Below are 16,700 nucleotides of genomic sequence, written 5' to 3' on the forward strand. Positions count from 1 at the left end.
GACGAGACGCGGCAAATCCTGCCCGCGCTCCCTATAAACACTCCTCCCGTACAGGCCCCTATAATCTCTTAGTTCGTCGTATAAGCGACCGAACTGCCTTAACCAGACCTCATCCCTCTCTGCATCCCCTCGCTCGATGACGGACGTTTTATCCGACATCTGATCTTCTCTCAACAATTGCGAATCATTCTTAAACTCAATCTCCAGTTCCGCTGTGGGTATTACAGCTGCCACTTTATAATCGATTTCCGGAACACTACTTAAATTGTTCTCACTGACAGTCAATGTACTACCTACTGCCGTGTATACTGCTGATCTACTACTTGTGGGCGCACTCCTTTCTCTTAACACTGGCACACTCTCCCGCCGTTGATTATTCCATACGGAATTTTCATAACGGCGACACCTGGGTTTTCTCTTGTTATTGGGCCGCCAAAATTTCTCCACGCCCGCTCGGCCCCTCACCGGCGCGGCTAATGGTTTCCCTGTCTCGTCCCAGCAGATACGCTCCCCGGATGCCGCTGAGGCGGCTGATCACACCCTCTGGCGTTATTACTATTCTGTGAAGCCCGTATCACGTTAGTATGATACTGGTTTCTGTCATTCCTGTTATTATTTGCATTGTACCGATTGTTATTACGGTCCGAACCATTATTGTTATTCCTGCGGTATGCATTATTCCCATGGTTATCGTTGTTATGGTTGGGGTGGTACCCGTTGTTGTTACCACGGCCTCTACCACTGTCGCGATTATTGCGCCAATTGTCCTCGTCCTCAACTCTTTCCAGGAAATCATTGATTGTCCTGTAATTGCTTCCTACGTAGCGTTTTGTATCATCTGGAAGTTTCTTGTAGAGTTCCCAGACTATTTCGGATTCCGTGCGGCGATCACGCAAATATTCCAACTTGCGGATCCAGCCCTCACAAAACTCCTTCATCGAGCCGCGCGAATTCGCATCGAAAGGCCTCGATACGACAAATTCGCGCCAGACACTTTGCTGTTTTTGCTCTGACCAGTATTCAGCCAGAAACAAATTTTTAAACTCGTCAAAAGTCAGGTTCGTAATGTTAAGGTTTAAGCCCCAACGCTTGGCATCACCAGCCAACACATCAATAACCGCATTAATTTTTCTCTCATTAGTCCATGATCTGGGTAAAACTCTTTCACAATTTTTAATGAAATCCGTCGCGTGTATACCGCCTTTTTTCAAGGGGTCGAACCGCTCCTCTTTCGTCAACAATTCCGAACTATGTGCACAGATTGGCACATAGCTCTGTTTTTCGTCAAGTTTCTTTTCTAATTCCGACACTCTCGTAATTACTTGGCAAGTGGTTGTCGCAAGCGTTTCCACTTCCCTCTTTTTCTCTTCGCAGGTATTAGCCTGCTCCCTCACTTTAGTGTCTACTTCGGACACTAAAGCCATTAAAGTTTCCACCTTCTGTTGATCCTCTTTTTTCACTAATTGAATTTGTTCCGTCACCTTATTCTCGATGATCGGAGCAACTGCTTCTCCTACACTTTTCTCGATTCTGCTAATTTCGGAATCAAAACGAGTATTTATGCTCGCAATTTCCGCCTGAACGCCTATCATTTCCTGTTTAAGATTACCGATTTCGGTATTAATTACAACAATATCTTCTTTGATTTTATCAACTTTTGTATTAACAACTCCAACATTGTTGTTAACAACATTAATAGCTTTGTTCTGATTGTCTAGCTTTCGTTCAATCTTTTCAGACTGAGCTTCTTGCTTGGCAGACAGAGCTATAATTTCTGCCGATTGACTCTTGATTTCATTAATCAAAACATTCAATAAATCAGTTAAATTCCCGGAGACTACCGGTTTTACTTCCGTAGCTGGTTCCTCTATACATGTTCCCCCGTATTCATCATCAAGGGGTACAGATTTTATTTTCACTTCCGATTCCGAAACATTTTCTAAAGTTTGGAATTCCATTTCTGCTCTTTGTTGCGTTTCGGCGGTCGCGTCTTTCATGCTAGCCGCCTGCCCCTGAACAATGGGAACCGCCGTGCGCGTTTCCCACTGTTCGACCGATTGTTCCGTATCCAAGTCTACCAAATTTTGGTAATTGTTGCCTTCACTCATTTTAATAATTTTCAATATAAATGACAAATCTCAAATGTAATTAGGATTACTCCCACTACTTATTCTCGCTGACGTAACGGCCTGTACGTAACCAGTACTTTGTTACGACATTTGCACCAATGCCAAATTCGTGTCCAGAACAACCTCAAAACTGAAGATTGTCCTGTCACCAGGTCGCCACGTGTAACCTCCCCCCTCACTTACCGACCTTAATGACAGTGAAAAATGAAACCGCGTGTACCTAATGGGAGTTTTGGAAAAGCAATCGTCACCGAAGTTAACCTGTCGGTAAAGAGGGAGGAAAGGGTTACATCTAAATGAAAGGAAATGTGCTAATGAAACTGGTGGAAATTAATTTTGAAAAGGGGTAAAGTTAATAAAGAAAGTAAATGTGCAGCCGTTACATTAACAATTAACTAGCGGTAATTAGGTATTTGAGATTTGGGGAAATCACGGTCGCCAGTCCTAAGGACAATTACTATAGTAACTGAAAAAGAAAGGTTATTACACATATAATTAGCACTAGAAGCGTGGCAACTGAAGGTTGACACGTGTAGTGTGAAAACTGAAAGTTTGTCAGAAGTAATAGATTTCGCTACACCCTGACTTAATTTAGCAAAAGAATTAATAAAACCGGAAAATCGAAAGTTAATTTAGTGACTGAAGTTAATAGTGAGCTTTCTTTCTGAAGCACATCGAAATTCAGTAACATACAGTTAGTCTTGGACTACCTCAACAATCATTTCAAAAGCTACTTGAATCTACGCAATTTAGAAATAAGAGATTTAACTTTGATCTTGAATTAAATGATTCTGAACAATTAACAATAGTAAAATTTAGTACGTACCAAGCTGAGCTGCAGTCACAGGTAAGCTAAAATACGGTAACAAAGCTCGCACTCTTAATTCGTGCTTGTGTAATCTGAATATTGTAGCCAGCTATTAATGCCATAATTGAACTTTGAAATTAAAGCAGTGAAAACGAGTTAGCTATATTACTTTAATGCTGGCGTTTGAATTTCAACGACACTCGGGTTCATTTCGGAAAAGGAAGGGACTCTGCTTGGTAATGCAATTGGGACAATGAGCAACAAAAGTTCATGCTAAGTTGCTGTAATTATAGTGACGAAAATGGTACAGTTTGAAAAGCTGAGGTCTGCCATACAGTTCTAAAACTTTACTTGCTTCCAGTCTTCCTTGTTGGTTGATTGAAGGTTTGAAGCCGTCGATCGAGGAGGTGGCGACAGTCACTCATTGTCGGCCGTCGCTGTTGCAGAAGCTGGATGTTGGCGCGCCTTCTTCTCGACACGGTCACCAGACGAAACGGGCTCTTGATGTGCGCTAGTTAATGTTTCCCGTCCGCGACACCATGTCAGAAACTATCATCGCAAGTCGAGCGCAATTACATGCTGCCAAACCCCGAAAGCGCGGCAACTCGCGGGAGCGTCACACAACACACCTGCTCCACTCGCTACTCTCGCCACACTCTCTCTCTGCTCCGTCCGCGCTCCACGCGGCAGAGTTAACACTACCAAAGATCCTACACACTTTGATTCTTCACACGACCTATCGACGTAATCGTTCGATAGCAGTTTTCCCTAGGCAAGACCCAGCGTAAAAATACAAATAATATTTACGAAACAAACCAATTATAGATCGACATAAGTGCATAAATATATATATATCCTAACAGTAAAGCAATTACAATATATAAAGAGACAGAAATGTCATATCTTGAGGTAACAAAACAAGGAAAAAAATAATAGTACAATAGATGGAAATAGGAGGATATGCATTTCCGGCGTTACATGCTACTCTGAGATAAAGAAGTTGGCACAGGAGAGGAATTCTTGGCGGACAGCATCATACCAGTCAGAAGACTAATGACTCAGAAAATAAGTGAATAAATAAATAAAAAAGTAGGACTCTATTGGTATGAGTCTCACACGCTTGAGCAACATTCCAGGATAGATCACATGTTTTGCAAAAAATATCCTTCGTTAACTGACTTCATTTCTCCAGTGTCCTGGCAGTGAACATCTTACATTACCTGTAACTCAGGGGCTATGTGATCATTTCATTACATACCACTACAAATTCATGCATCCAAATAATTGTCTGACCAGACTCAACGAAGGAGCCATGCATGAGACCCTATTTGCTGGTGTTTACACTACAATATCAGATTCCACCCGCTTTGTCTCTCAGTTACAGCGGATTCCTCAAATTTGTTTTGAAAGTAGTTTCAACGGAAACGTAGTAAGCATTATATCAGTGAACTCGCACTTTCGAGAGCCGTCAAACGCCGTTAATAAAACTAAATTGGACCATTTAAAAAACGTACGTATCTATGTTGATAGAAAAGAATATTATCATTGTAATCACATTAATAGATGAGTTGGAGGTTAGAATACATCCAACCGAAATGCTGGCGAATATGAGCAAATAACGGAAAAATTATGAAAAAATATGACATAAAATCTATGTCCTTCCTTCTCCCGAGGTTTGTTTTGATCAAGTTACAGAACTATGTGTGAAGTGGCTGTTCAGAAAAAGCCAGTTCCTGCAAGTTGTCGGTATCATACAAAACGGAAGTTTCTACTGGTGTGTTTCAATTAAAAGCAGTAAGTTCCCACCTTGCGCTGTAATCTATATTAACTCCACTGATGTGGGACTCACCAGAGAGCACCATGTCGAGGTACTGGCAGCCCAGGACCTGCTCGTAGCTGGGCTGCCCCCCGCTCTTCTGCATCAGCTCGTCCACCTCCCTCTGCAGCCGCTGCTGCACGTCCTGGTGCGTGGCCAGCAGGTAGCTGCAGAAGGTCAGCAGTGTCGACACGGTGTCGAAGCCGCCGAAGAAAAATATGATCGCCTGCGCCGTGATATCGTCATCAGTGAGATCTGCAATAAGGAGAAAGGATGAGCGCAGGATACTGTGTACTGAATATCCTAAACGGCTCTGCTTACTGTTTTCAGTATGCTGTGTGAGGAAAGAAAGGCGCACTTGGAGATTGGCAAGTGATTGCTCACTCAGATCTATGTGGTAAATTCAGATCCGTTGCATTTTGAAAACACGTGTATGAAACGAGGAGCTAGTAACACTGTCACATTGTGAAGTGCATCGGAAAGTACAGAGGAAGGTGTACCACGTCGCACTACTGTACCAGACGTCGTAGCTCACTCAGTAGACTGCTGGGACACCAGACTCACATCCACCATTGAGCTATGGCTCACCTTCAATAAACACGATCAAAATGCAGGAGGCAGAACGCTTCCTCCGTGATGAGGTAAAGGTACAGCCATCGCAGATGCTGGGAGTACAGCTTCCCATTCTCAATAATGTAGTTTTTCCCACAGTCGATGTTTCACTACCATACAGTGCTGTGCACCAAACCTAAATTCTCAGAACGTTCTTCCTCAAATGAAGGCCTATGTTTGATACTAGTGGACTTCTATTGACCAGAAATGCCATTTTTGGCAGTGCTAGTCTGCCTTTGATGTCCTTCGTGCTCTGTACGTCGTGGGTTATTTAGCTGCCTAGGTAGCAGAATTCTTTAACTTCATCTGCTTCGTGATCACAGTCCAGAAGTTAGGTTTCTCGCTCCTCTCATTTCTGTTGATTATTATTACTTTCATATTTCGTCGAAATACTCTCCGTCTATATTCTGTACTCAATAGACAGTTCATTTCATTCAGCAGATCCTGAAGTCTTCTTCACGTCTCTGAGGTTGTCATCGGCGAATCTTGTCAGTGGCAACTCTTCACCTTGAATTATAGCTCCACTCTTAAACTTTTATTTGCCTCATTGCACAGATCTGTCTTAGACCCTTTTTAATCCGAGCACTTTGTTCTTGGTCTTCCACTCCTATTATTCCCTCTTGGCTGTTTTACACGTTATACAGTACCCGTCATTCCGTGTAGCTTATTGGTACTTATTTTAGAATTTCGAACATCACGCACCACTCGACACTGTCGAAAGCTTTTTCGAGGACGTCAAAACCTATGGCCGTGTCTTTGTTTTTCTGTAGTCTTGCATCCATTATCAACCGCAGCGCTAGAGAGGTCTCTTTGGTGTCTTTACCGTTTCTAAAGCCAAACTTATCGTCATCTAACAAATCCTCAATTTTCTTCTCGATTCTTCTGATTATTATTCTTGCCAGCAACTAGGATGCATGAGCTGTTTTGTAACATTCGGAACTGTGTGGATGATAATTTTCCGAAAGTCAAGTGGTATATTGCCAAACTCATACATTTTAAACACCAACGTGAATAGTCGTTTTGTTGCCACTGCCTTCCAATGAATTTAGAAATTCTGTTTATCCAGGATAAAGTGTTGTGTCGATCCAGTCACCAACCTGGTTAGGTGTCCCATAAGAACACAACTGAAAATGTGTCATGATCGTAAGGCAAAAGGTTCCAGAATAGTCCCTCACTGGGATCTCCGTTAGGGGACTGGCAAGGGGAAGATGACCATGAAACAAAAATATTGATTTAACAATGCAGAGGTTGAATCTAGATAGAGTAGGGGTCATTGAAATGAAATTGAAAGGAAACAAGGAGTTATGGTAAGATGCGTGTGGGGTAACATCAACATCAACAGAAAATGGTATGACAGGAGGAGTAGGATTCGTTAAGAATAGGAAGATAGGGCAGGGAGTATGTTATTGTGAATAGTTAGTGAGAGGGTTGTTCTCTTCAGATTCGAACGCAAACCAACACCGACAATGATAGTTCAAGCACACGTGTCGACGTCGCAAGCTGAAGGTGAAGAGATAGAGAAAGTAGATGAGGAAATTGAAAGGGTAGTACAGTACGTAAAGGGAGATGAAAGTCTAATAGTCATGGAGGACTGGAGTACAGTTGTAGGGGTAGGACCAGAAGAAAATGTTACAGGGAAATATGGGCTTGTGACAAGGAATGAGCGAGGAGAAATACTAATTGAGTTCTGAAATAATTTTCAGCCAGTAAACCGACTTTCGGAAAAATATCATCCACACAATTTCGAAGACTGCAAGAGCTGAAATGTGCGAGAATTGTCGCACAATCAGCTTAACAGCTAATGCATCAAATTTACTTACAAGAATAGTAAACAGAAGAATGGAAAAGAAAATTGTGCATGTGTTAGCTGATCAGTTTAGCTTTAGGAAGGGTAAAGGCACCAGAGAGGCAATTATGACGTTGCGGTTGATAATGGAAGCAAGACTAAAGAAAAATCAAGACACCTTCATAGGATGTGTCGACCTGGAAAAAGCGTTCGACAATCTAAATGGCGCAAGATGTTTGAAATTCTGAGAAAAATAGGGGTAATTTATAGGGAGAGAAGAGAAATGTATAATATGTACAAGAGCCAAGAAGGAATAATAAGAATGGACGAAGTGTTCGGATTAAAAAGACATAAAACAGGGATGTAGTCTTCCGTTCCTCCTGTTCAGTTTGTACATCGAAGAAGCAATGATGGAAATAAAAGAAAGGTTCAGGAATGTAATTAAAAAGGATATAAATGATACGATTCGCTGATGACATTGCTATCCAGAGTGAAAGTGGAGAAGAATGACATGATCTCCTATATGAATTGAACAGTCTAATGAGCACAGAACATGGATTGAGAATAAATCGAAGAAAGAAGAAAATAATGAGAAGTAGCAGAAATGAGAACAGCGAGAAACTTAACATCAGGATCGAAGGTCACGAAGTAGATAGCAATACAACCAATGACGGACGGAGCGTTGAGGACATCAGAAGCAAATTAGCACTGGCAAAAAGGGCATTCCTGGCCAAGAGAAGTCTACTGTTATCAAATATAGGCCTTTATTTGAGGAAGAAATTTCTCAAAATGTACGTTTGGACCATAGCATTGTATGGTAGTGAAACATGCACTATGGGAGAAAGAGAATCGAAGGATTTAAGATATGATGCCACTGACAAATGTTGAAAATTACATGGACTGATGAGGTAAGAAATGCGGAGGTTCTGAGCAGAATCGGAGACGAAAGGAATATGTGAAAAACTCTTAAAAGGAAGAGGTACAGGATGATAGGAGATCTATTAATACATTAGGGAATGATTGCATGGTGTTAGAGGGAGCTATAGAGGGCAAAGCCTGTATAGGAAGACAGAGATCAGAATGCATCCAGCAAATAATTGAGGACGTAAGTTGCAAGTGCTGCCCTGAGATGAAGAGGTTGGCACAGGAGAGAAATTCGCGGCGGCCGCATCAAACCATCCGGAAGACTGATGATTCAAAAAAAAACACAGTTTGTTAGTTTACTAAAAGTCAAGAAACACCGGTCCAATCTGGTTTCCTTTTGCACTAAGCTTACCATGTACGAAGAGCCCAATCTGAGTTCCTTAAGATCAGCCTTCTGGAAATCCATGGTTATCTCCATGGAGAAGGTTACTTTGTTCCACGTACGTCATAAAGTTGGAGACTCAGGATACGTTCTAGCATTCTGCTGTATTTAAGTGCGACTCGTTACCACTATTCGTGACGATTATGTGAAGCCCCTGTATTACTACCTAACCTGATTCACAGCTCATGGTTCATGGTTCACTGCCTCTGTTTCAGATTTCCACATTTCGTGTAAAAATTTAAAATTCTGTCATAATCTACTCATTAAGAGATACAATCTTACGTTAATGGTTTAAGAGAAATGTCACAGTTAGAAACTGTGTACATGTTATAAGGCAGCGGAGATCAGTGCCACAAGTTACACTGAATATATCTAACGCTTGCGCTTGAGAAAAACAGCCTTAGGGTCTTCCAACGAACTTTAAACATAATTTCAAACCTTTATGAAACTTTTTCTCGCTTGTACCCCCCAGGAACGATGAAGAGAAAAACATTACCGCTTATTACATTTTCTTCTTTTATTGCAGTAAACCTTCAGCATCAAGCATGACGTTATAATTATATCACGTTTTACTATTATCTCTATTCGCACCACCCTTTTGTAAACGGTGTCGATGTATGCTACTGAATGTACCTGCAAAATTATATCACGTTTCAACGAACAGTTCAGGAGATACGACGTCACGAACATTCAGATGAGTGAGAAACCAGCGTTTACTTAAAATGGAGTGCAGCAAAACTTCGGCATCACGATGTTTTAGTTTATTGCTTATTTTCTAACTGCACTACATATAGTTCAGGAGATATGACGTCATAGACATTCATATGCTTGAAAAACTAGATTCTGCTTAAAATGGCGCACAGTAAAAAGTCAACATCAGGCATGACGTTTTAGTTCATTACTTCTTTACAGCTAATTGTATTTGCAAGACACTATGGAGACATGATTTACACATATCAATGAATGTTATTGCAAAATTATATTATTATAAGGAACTTAGTTCAGCAGATATGACATTATAATCATTGAGGTGCGTGAAAAACTTGATTTTGCTTAAAATGGAGAGCAAATTACACACAGTATTTTCATCCACTGTTCACAGTGGGAGCACTTACGAGCTTCCGACGAACGTTAAACATGATCTGAAACATTTTCTGAGCTTTTTCTCGCTTAAATTCTTAACGTCTAATACGTCTAATCAGACGTTGAAGCGGTTTTAAACATGGGATTTATTATCTTTAAAGAATCGGTGGTTTACTGGTGCAGTACTACAGATTTAGTTCTTAGATTGAGTTTAGAATCTTTCACTAATTATCTGAGTAGTGTGAAGGCCGATCATTTCTGTTACCACACTGAGATCATCATGGCACTTGGTAATCTTTATGTGGCCAGCACGTAGTGAATCACACAAACAGATCATTTATACATAGTGCTTGAGTTAACTAGTTTCACACAGTTATGACACAAGTGGGCGCGATGATTTGCGAGTCATTTGAATAAGTGATTACATTTTTCTGAATCAATGCACTCAAAAAATATTAGTCAAACGCCCAGCTTCAGAGCAACGTGTGTGCTGTTGCCACTAGTTTCAAGTAGCCTTTGTGTGATCCAACCACGCTTGAATCAATTTTGGAAGGGGCGGCATGTTTCGTAAAGGGCAGTCAAGTTGCGTAAGAAGACGACGGCGAGGACGCTGGAACTCTCTACTCACGTCGTCTTTTGCCGTCTGTGGCGCCGCTCCCCTCCGCTTCCTCTGGCACCAGTTCTCCTCGGCGGGCCTGCATCATGAGGTGGATCATGTCGTGGCGCACGATCCCTTGCTCCTCTCGCGTTTTAATAGTCTCGGTCAACATGGTTCTGAAGAACTCCACTATCTTCGCGTCAATGAACTTTGCACCTAATAACTGCCGCATGCAAAAATAAATAAATCAATAAAATCACAAGGGGTACAAATAATTGTACACAGTTCCAATAATAATAGCACAAGGTGTATAACTCACCCGCATAAGCTTCGGAGCTAACGTGTATCCCATTACGACTGCTGGTTTGATGGTTGTCAGCTCACGGCCCATTGTGTAGAATGTGTTGTTTGGCTCTGCCAAGGAGTCCACCTTTACTCCAAATGCAGTCGTCGCAATGACATCATTGGTCACGCGTGTGAAAAGGTCCTTCATCTCCAGTGTCAGTACCTGTTTTTCTCCAGAAGAAACTGCAACACAATAATACACCAAATCAGCAACGCGCACCACTAATATCTGTAATTTGATGGGCACTGTGAGTTGCGATTGAGTTCTAGGTCTGTTTTGAAAGTGTGGAATGAAATTGTAGCTTAAGATAATACAAAAAATTATTATAGCTTTATGAAGAAAGGGAGTAAAAGTCGTATGTAAGAAATTTTCAGTTAAGTGTACTGTAGCGTTTGCTGCCGTAATAGCTCAGCGTACAGTAGTCTTCTAGAGCAGTATTTCGCCACACTACCAACTTGCGTACCCCGTAATAACCGCTCAGTCAAAGACCACAGGCATTACTCATACGCCGACCAGAGTAGCCGAGCGATTCTAGGCGCTTCAGTCTGGAACCGCGCGACCGCTACGGTCGCAGGTTTGAATCCTGCCTCGGCCATGGATGTGTGTGATGTGGTTAGGTTAGTTAGGTTTAAGTAGTTCTAAGTTCTAGCGGACTGATGACCTCAGATGTTAAGTCCCATAGTGCTCAGAGCCATTTGAACCAACCATTACTGATACACTATATGATCAAAAGTAGCCGGACACCTGCCTGAAAATGACTTACAAGTTCGTGGCGCCCTAGATCGCTAATGCTGGAATTCTATATGGTGTTGGCCCACCCTTAGCCTTGATGACAGCTTCCACTCTCGCAAGCATACGTTCAATCAAGTGCTGGAAAGTTTCTTGGGGAATGGCATTCCATTCTACACGGAGTGCTGCACTGAGGAGAGGTGTTAATGTCAGTCGGTGAGGCCTGGCACGAAGTGGCGTTCCGAAACATCCCAAAGGTGTTTTATAGGATTCAGGTCAGGACTCTGTGCAGGCCAGTCCGTTACACGAATGTTCGTAATATGTTTGTCGTGTAACGAATCCGCCACAGGCCGTACATTATGAACGGGTGCTCGATCGTATTGAGAGATACAATCGCCATCCGCGAATTGCTCTTCAACAGTGGGAAGCAAGAAGGTGCTTAAAACATCAGTGTAGGTCTGTGCTGTAATAGTGTCACGCAAAACAACAAGGGGTGCATGCCTCCACCATGAAAAACACGACTACACCTTGACACTACCGCCTCCGAATTTTACTGTTGGCACTACACACGCTGACAGGTGACGGTCACCGGGCATTCGCATACCCACAGCCTGCCATCGGATCGCCACATTGTGTTCCGTGATTCGCCACACAACGTTTTCCCACTGTTCAGTCGTCCAATGTTTACGCTCCTTACACCAAGCGTCGTCGTTTGGCGTTTACTGGCGTGATTTGTGGCTTATAAGCAGCCACCCGACCATCAAATCCAAGTTTTCTCACCTGCCGCCTAACTGTCATAGCACTTGCAGTGGATCCTGATGAAGTTTGGAATTCCTGTGAGATGGCCTGCATAGATGTCTAATTATTACACATAACGACCCCCTTCAACTGTCGGCGGTCTCTGCAGTCAACAGACGAAGTCGGCCTACACGCTTTTGTGCTGTACGTGTCCCTTCATGTTTCCTCTTCACTATCACATCGGAAACAGTGGGCCTAGGGATGTTTAGGAGTGTGGAAATCTCGCATACAAGTGTACGACACAAGTGACACCCAATCACCTGACCATGTTCGAAGTCTGTGAGTTCCGTGGAGCGCTCCATACCGCTCTCTCACGATGTCTAATGACTACTGAGGTCGCTGATATGGAGTACCTGGCAGTATGTGGTAGCACAATGCACCTAATATGAAAAGCGTATGTTTTTGGGGGTGTCTCGATACTTTTGATATACTGTAAATCAACTTCTGCCCTACACTATGTTTACCCTCGCCTATCCACTAGAAAACCTCGTACCCCGACATTTTGTATCAGAAGAGCTGTTGGAAATTGCATTAGATGTCAAACAGTGACATAGAACAACAATGGTAGAAGTAGCAGCGACAGTATTTCAACGACTGTCTTCAGCAAAGATATGCAAGTAAGTGCAGATTGCAAACGATGTATGGGCTTGTGGAGTCATACGATTCCTGTTCCGTCTGGGATGTGAGTGACATTTTACGTATATTTTTACTGGTTTCTAGTAGTAAGAGGAAGTGAGGAAGGTGGCATCAGGTACTGAAAGCGAGAAGGCATTGGCTCAGGAGGCAATCCAGCACTTACTTGGTCAAGTCGCTCCAGTGAGCGCAGACTATTTAGTTAGTTAATTAGTTAGTTAGTTAGGTAGTTACGGAACTAGAAAGTTCAAAGAGGAGAAGAGAACAGCCCCCACACTAGTATGCCGTAGATTCTTGTACCGTCACAGAAGATACTCCTTTTCCTGGTAAATCGTGGAAAGATATTTTGTGGATAATGTAGACACGGCCGCGAAATTCTGGAGATAGAATAATGAGGAATTGTTGAATATGGCTCGCTTGAAATTGACAGGGGATCCAAGGGCATATTTTATGTGCCATGAAAAGTTGCAGAATATTCGCTCCTTGCAGGATTTCCAGGAGGAGTTGCTGAAGCGCTGTTGAGAGACAGCTGCTTCTGGTTACTATGAGGATCAGCTGAGTGATATAGCTCAGAGAAATGAGAAAACCATACAAAATTTTACGGGCAAAATTAGCAAAACGCAAAGCTACCTCGCAGGCGTCAAGTTATCTATTACTGATGCCGTCATTCCGATGTGGTACGTACGGGTAGGGGGTCAATGAACCAATCTCCAGACTGTTTCTAGTTTGACAAGACAGGATTAGGAAATAGAATATTAACATCTGTAGAATTACAAAGACAAAGCCAACAAAGCCATTATACAGTAGGCAGAACAAAGGACTTTAGACGCCTTCTTGAGGGGTTTGCCAGTTTAACTTCCTCGTAAGTTATGAGCAGAGTTACTGAAGCCGTTAAGTGAAGCCCTGGGAACAGCAACGGCTGTGGCACGAACAGAGAAAGGAGCGCGATCTTTAATACTGAAGTCACATACGGGTGCCACTTTTGGTTCCACTTCCATTCGGATGCGATAGTAAAACCGCAGCGAATGTCCGGTTAAACTTCGCGCAGTTGGTTGAGAAGTGTCTGTTGTATACCCGTTTATAATGTCACATCGCACTTTACAGTTTTGAGAGGACAATGAGCAGGTAATGATGGCTAGAAAATGCACTGCGCAACAAAATCAAAGGATCACTTTTTCAAAATCCAGTAACTGTCTCCAGTTCCGAGGCACAAGTTTGAAACTTAGCTCAAAGCTTCCTACGATATTCTTCTGTAAGGGTGAGAAAGCTTCGTTGTTGGTTGGCTGACTTTTGGGAGGGGATCAAATAGCGAGATCATCGGTCCTATCGGAGTAAGGATGAATGAGAAAGGAAGTCGGCCGTGCTCTTTCAAAGGAACCATCCCGGCATTTGCCTGAAGCGATTTACGGAAATCACGGGAAACCTAACTCAGGATGACGGTAAACGGGTTTGAACCTCGTCTTCCCGAATGCGAGTCCACTGGCGAAAGCTCGGTGCCCCGCGACCTTCGGGCTCGAGGGTGCTTCAAACAACAAGATGTCGCCACATGCGAGAAAGATCACAGTTCCGAAGTTCATGTGAATTGTAAGGTCGGTTGATGACGTCACATTGGCACCTAATTCTACCACAACTCTGCCAACCACCACGGTGGACGTATCACACTATGAAAATGTACCTACATCCCGTCTTACCCACATTTAAGCCCTTCTTTTGACGCCTGCTTAGAATCGACACTAAAAGGCCACAGGTGTTGCCACAAAGTGCGTCATTGAAACCAAGCTTTCCCTTGGGGCGTTGATTCCCAGACATTTCGCTGCTGAAAACGACTGCTCGCAGTGTGAAGGGCAGCAGGAGGACGATAGAGGGATCTGAGTCCTTCCCCATCGTGTGACACGCCCAGGACTCCATTGAGTAGAACTGTGGCGAAATTTGGTGGCAGTGTGACATCACCGACCCACGTTACAGCCCCATGAACTTCTGGACTGTGACGCTTTTTTTCGTGTGTGCTGTTTGAAGGATCGCCGAGCTCCAGTCTCATTACAGGGGGAGGCTATCAGCCAAATTTTAAACTTATGCATCCAATGGAAGACAATTATGAGGTTTTCAGAAGTGATCCTTTAATTCTGTTGCACTGAGTAGTGTCTGCCATCCAATATGAATTCCTGTTCAGGTGTTTCGCCTCATTTCACGCAGCCCACATAACGTAATTTTCGTCCAGTTCTCAGCCGCATACTGCAGGGGTAACGAAGACACTTCTGCAGCGTTCTCGAGGTAAAGTGTTTGAATACCCACAATACAGCTTCGAAATTGGTTCCCTCTGATTTTCATCTCTTCGCTCAGATGAAGTGCTGGCCATGAGGACGGCATTTTGGCTCAGCAAGGAGCTGCAGGCCGGCGCAGGGGTCGGCGGAGTTCAGAGGTCAGTAGGCTACTGCGCAAAACTAGCGTCGGAGCGTCGGCTGTGCAAGCAGCTGGCACATGCAGGCGAACGTCACAAGTAAAATATTTTTGATTTTCACTGTGGTTTCCATTTTGCGACCGATCACAAGATGAAAAAAATAGCTGTCGTATCGTCAGTGTGGCCAGCCTGGTCACATTGGGTGTAACTGCAGGAAGCCTCAGTGTGAGAAGGACAAACGGGTGGAACATTCACAGCAGGAGTGTCAGAAGAGGTTTGCTAATGCGCAGGATGGAATTTGCACTCCGGCGTTGTACGCAAACGGGAGAGGCAGGCGCTGCTACTGAGAGTCGTTTACAGCAGACGTAAGCACAGGAGACCCATGTGCAAAAGCAATGGCGGATTGTTGTACGGTCGGCTTTCTAAGAGGCAGAGCATGTAACGTTTTATTAGATACAGCGTCGCAGGTATTCGTGGAATGTCATAGTGTATTTGGCATAAGAAACTTGGACCCGCCTCTTTGTAAGCTCAGTAGCTTAGGTAGAGGCAACGTTCGTTTACTCACTTCGGGATTACTGAACTTCCGATTTGCACAGAAACATTTCTAGGTTTGTATCGAAATGCTTCCTTGAATTGGCAGCAGCTACGATGTCATTCCCGGATTTTCCGAGTAAACACAACACTAAAGTCGATATAAAACGGTGCATAGTAGAGCTGGACGGTACATTGTTCCATTTTTGTAGTAATGCCGAGAACACTGAAGTGCCACGAGGCACGCCCGTAGACCAGAGGAGGCAACCTAAGCTGTATGTTACGTCCCTTAGTACCGACTAGCGAGATCTCATGCCGCAGGGTGCAGGGTAATTAGTCTGGTTAGACGCTGGAGGAGATTTGCCAGTCGAGATTTGTGTGTAGTTGAATCTTTAGCAGAGAACGAGGAACTGGACGAAGCACAGTGTTGTGTGTGCCGTAGTTTATCGTATGTGCAAGAAGCTGACAGAAGTCAGGTAGTGCCCGTCACCGTGGATAATTTTGGTTCATTAGAGGTGGAGTTATCATGAGATGCACTGACAACCAACTTAGTTGTGCTGGAGATGGAAGATTTCAATAGAGTTAAATATAGAGAACTGTAAGCTGGTACGGTCGGCAAATTTACCCACACTGAAGAAGAAAGTGGTACCTTCATGGGAGGTGATAGGGAGAAAATGGCAACACTGACAGAAGAATGTGCGTAACTGTGTAATCCTCACGGAACACTGGCAGCAATTCCGATAATGCAGCACAGAGCTCCCACTGCGAATGAACTGCAGGTGTGCAAGAAATCATACTAAGTTCCAGATCACCTGCAACGAGTAACCTACATCTACATTTGCAAGGCTACTCTGCAAAAGATACTTAAGTACCTGGCACAGGGTTCATCGGACCAACTTCACACTAATTCTCTGTTATTCTGCTCGCGAAATGCGCACGAAGAAAACCTATATATTTCCGTGCCACCTCTGACTAATTTTATTATGGTAGTTTCTCACTATGTATGTCGGCGTCAACAAAATATTTTCGTATTGAGAGAGAAAGCTGGTGATTGAAATTTCATGAGAAGATCCCGCTGCAACGAAAAATGCTTTTGTTTTAACAATTTCCACCATAAATCCCATATC

At 43.3% G+C, this 16,700-nt stretch overlaps 1 protein-coding gene across 1 annotated transcript in view; it reads right to left on the reverse strand.

Moving 5' to 3' along the window:
- LOC124594883 (cytochrome P450 9e2-like) overlaps positions 1–16,700 on the reverse strand; it is a 55,842-nt gene that overhangs the window by 16,620 nt on the left and 22,522 nt on the right. Inside the window, exons 4-6 of the mRNA XM_047133355.1 lie at positions 10,458–10,666; positions 10,169–10,361; positions 4,787–5,008 (exon numbers count right to left, since the gene is read on the reverse strand). Of these exons, the coding sequence (XP_046989311.1) occupies positions 4,787–5,008; positions 10,169–10,361; positions 10,458–10,666 (624 nt within the window). The remainder of the gene's footprint in view (positions 1–4,786; positions 5,009–10,168; positions 10,362–10,457; positions 10,667–16,700) is intronic.

This window comes from Schistocerca americana, chromosome 2 (assembly GCF_021461395.2).
Source record: "Schistocerca americana isolate TAMUIC-IGC-003095 chromosome 2, iqSchAmer2.1, whole genome shotgun sequence".
Taxonomy (NCBI): Eukaryota; Metazoa; Arthropoda; class Insecta; order Orthoptera; family Acrididae; genus Schistocerca; species Schistocerca americana.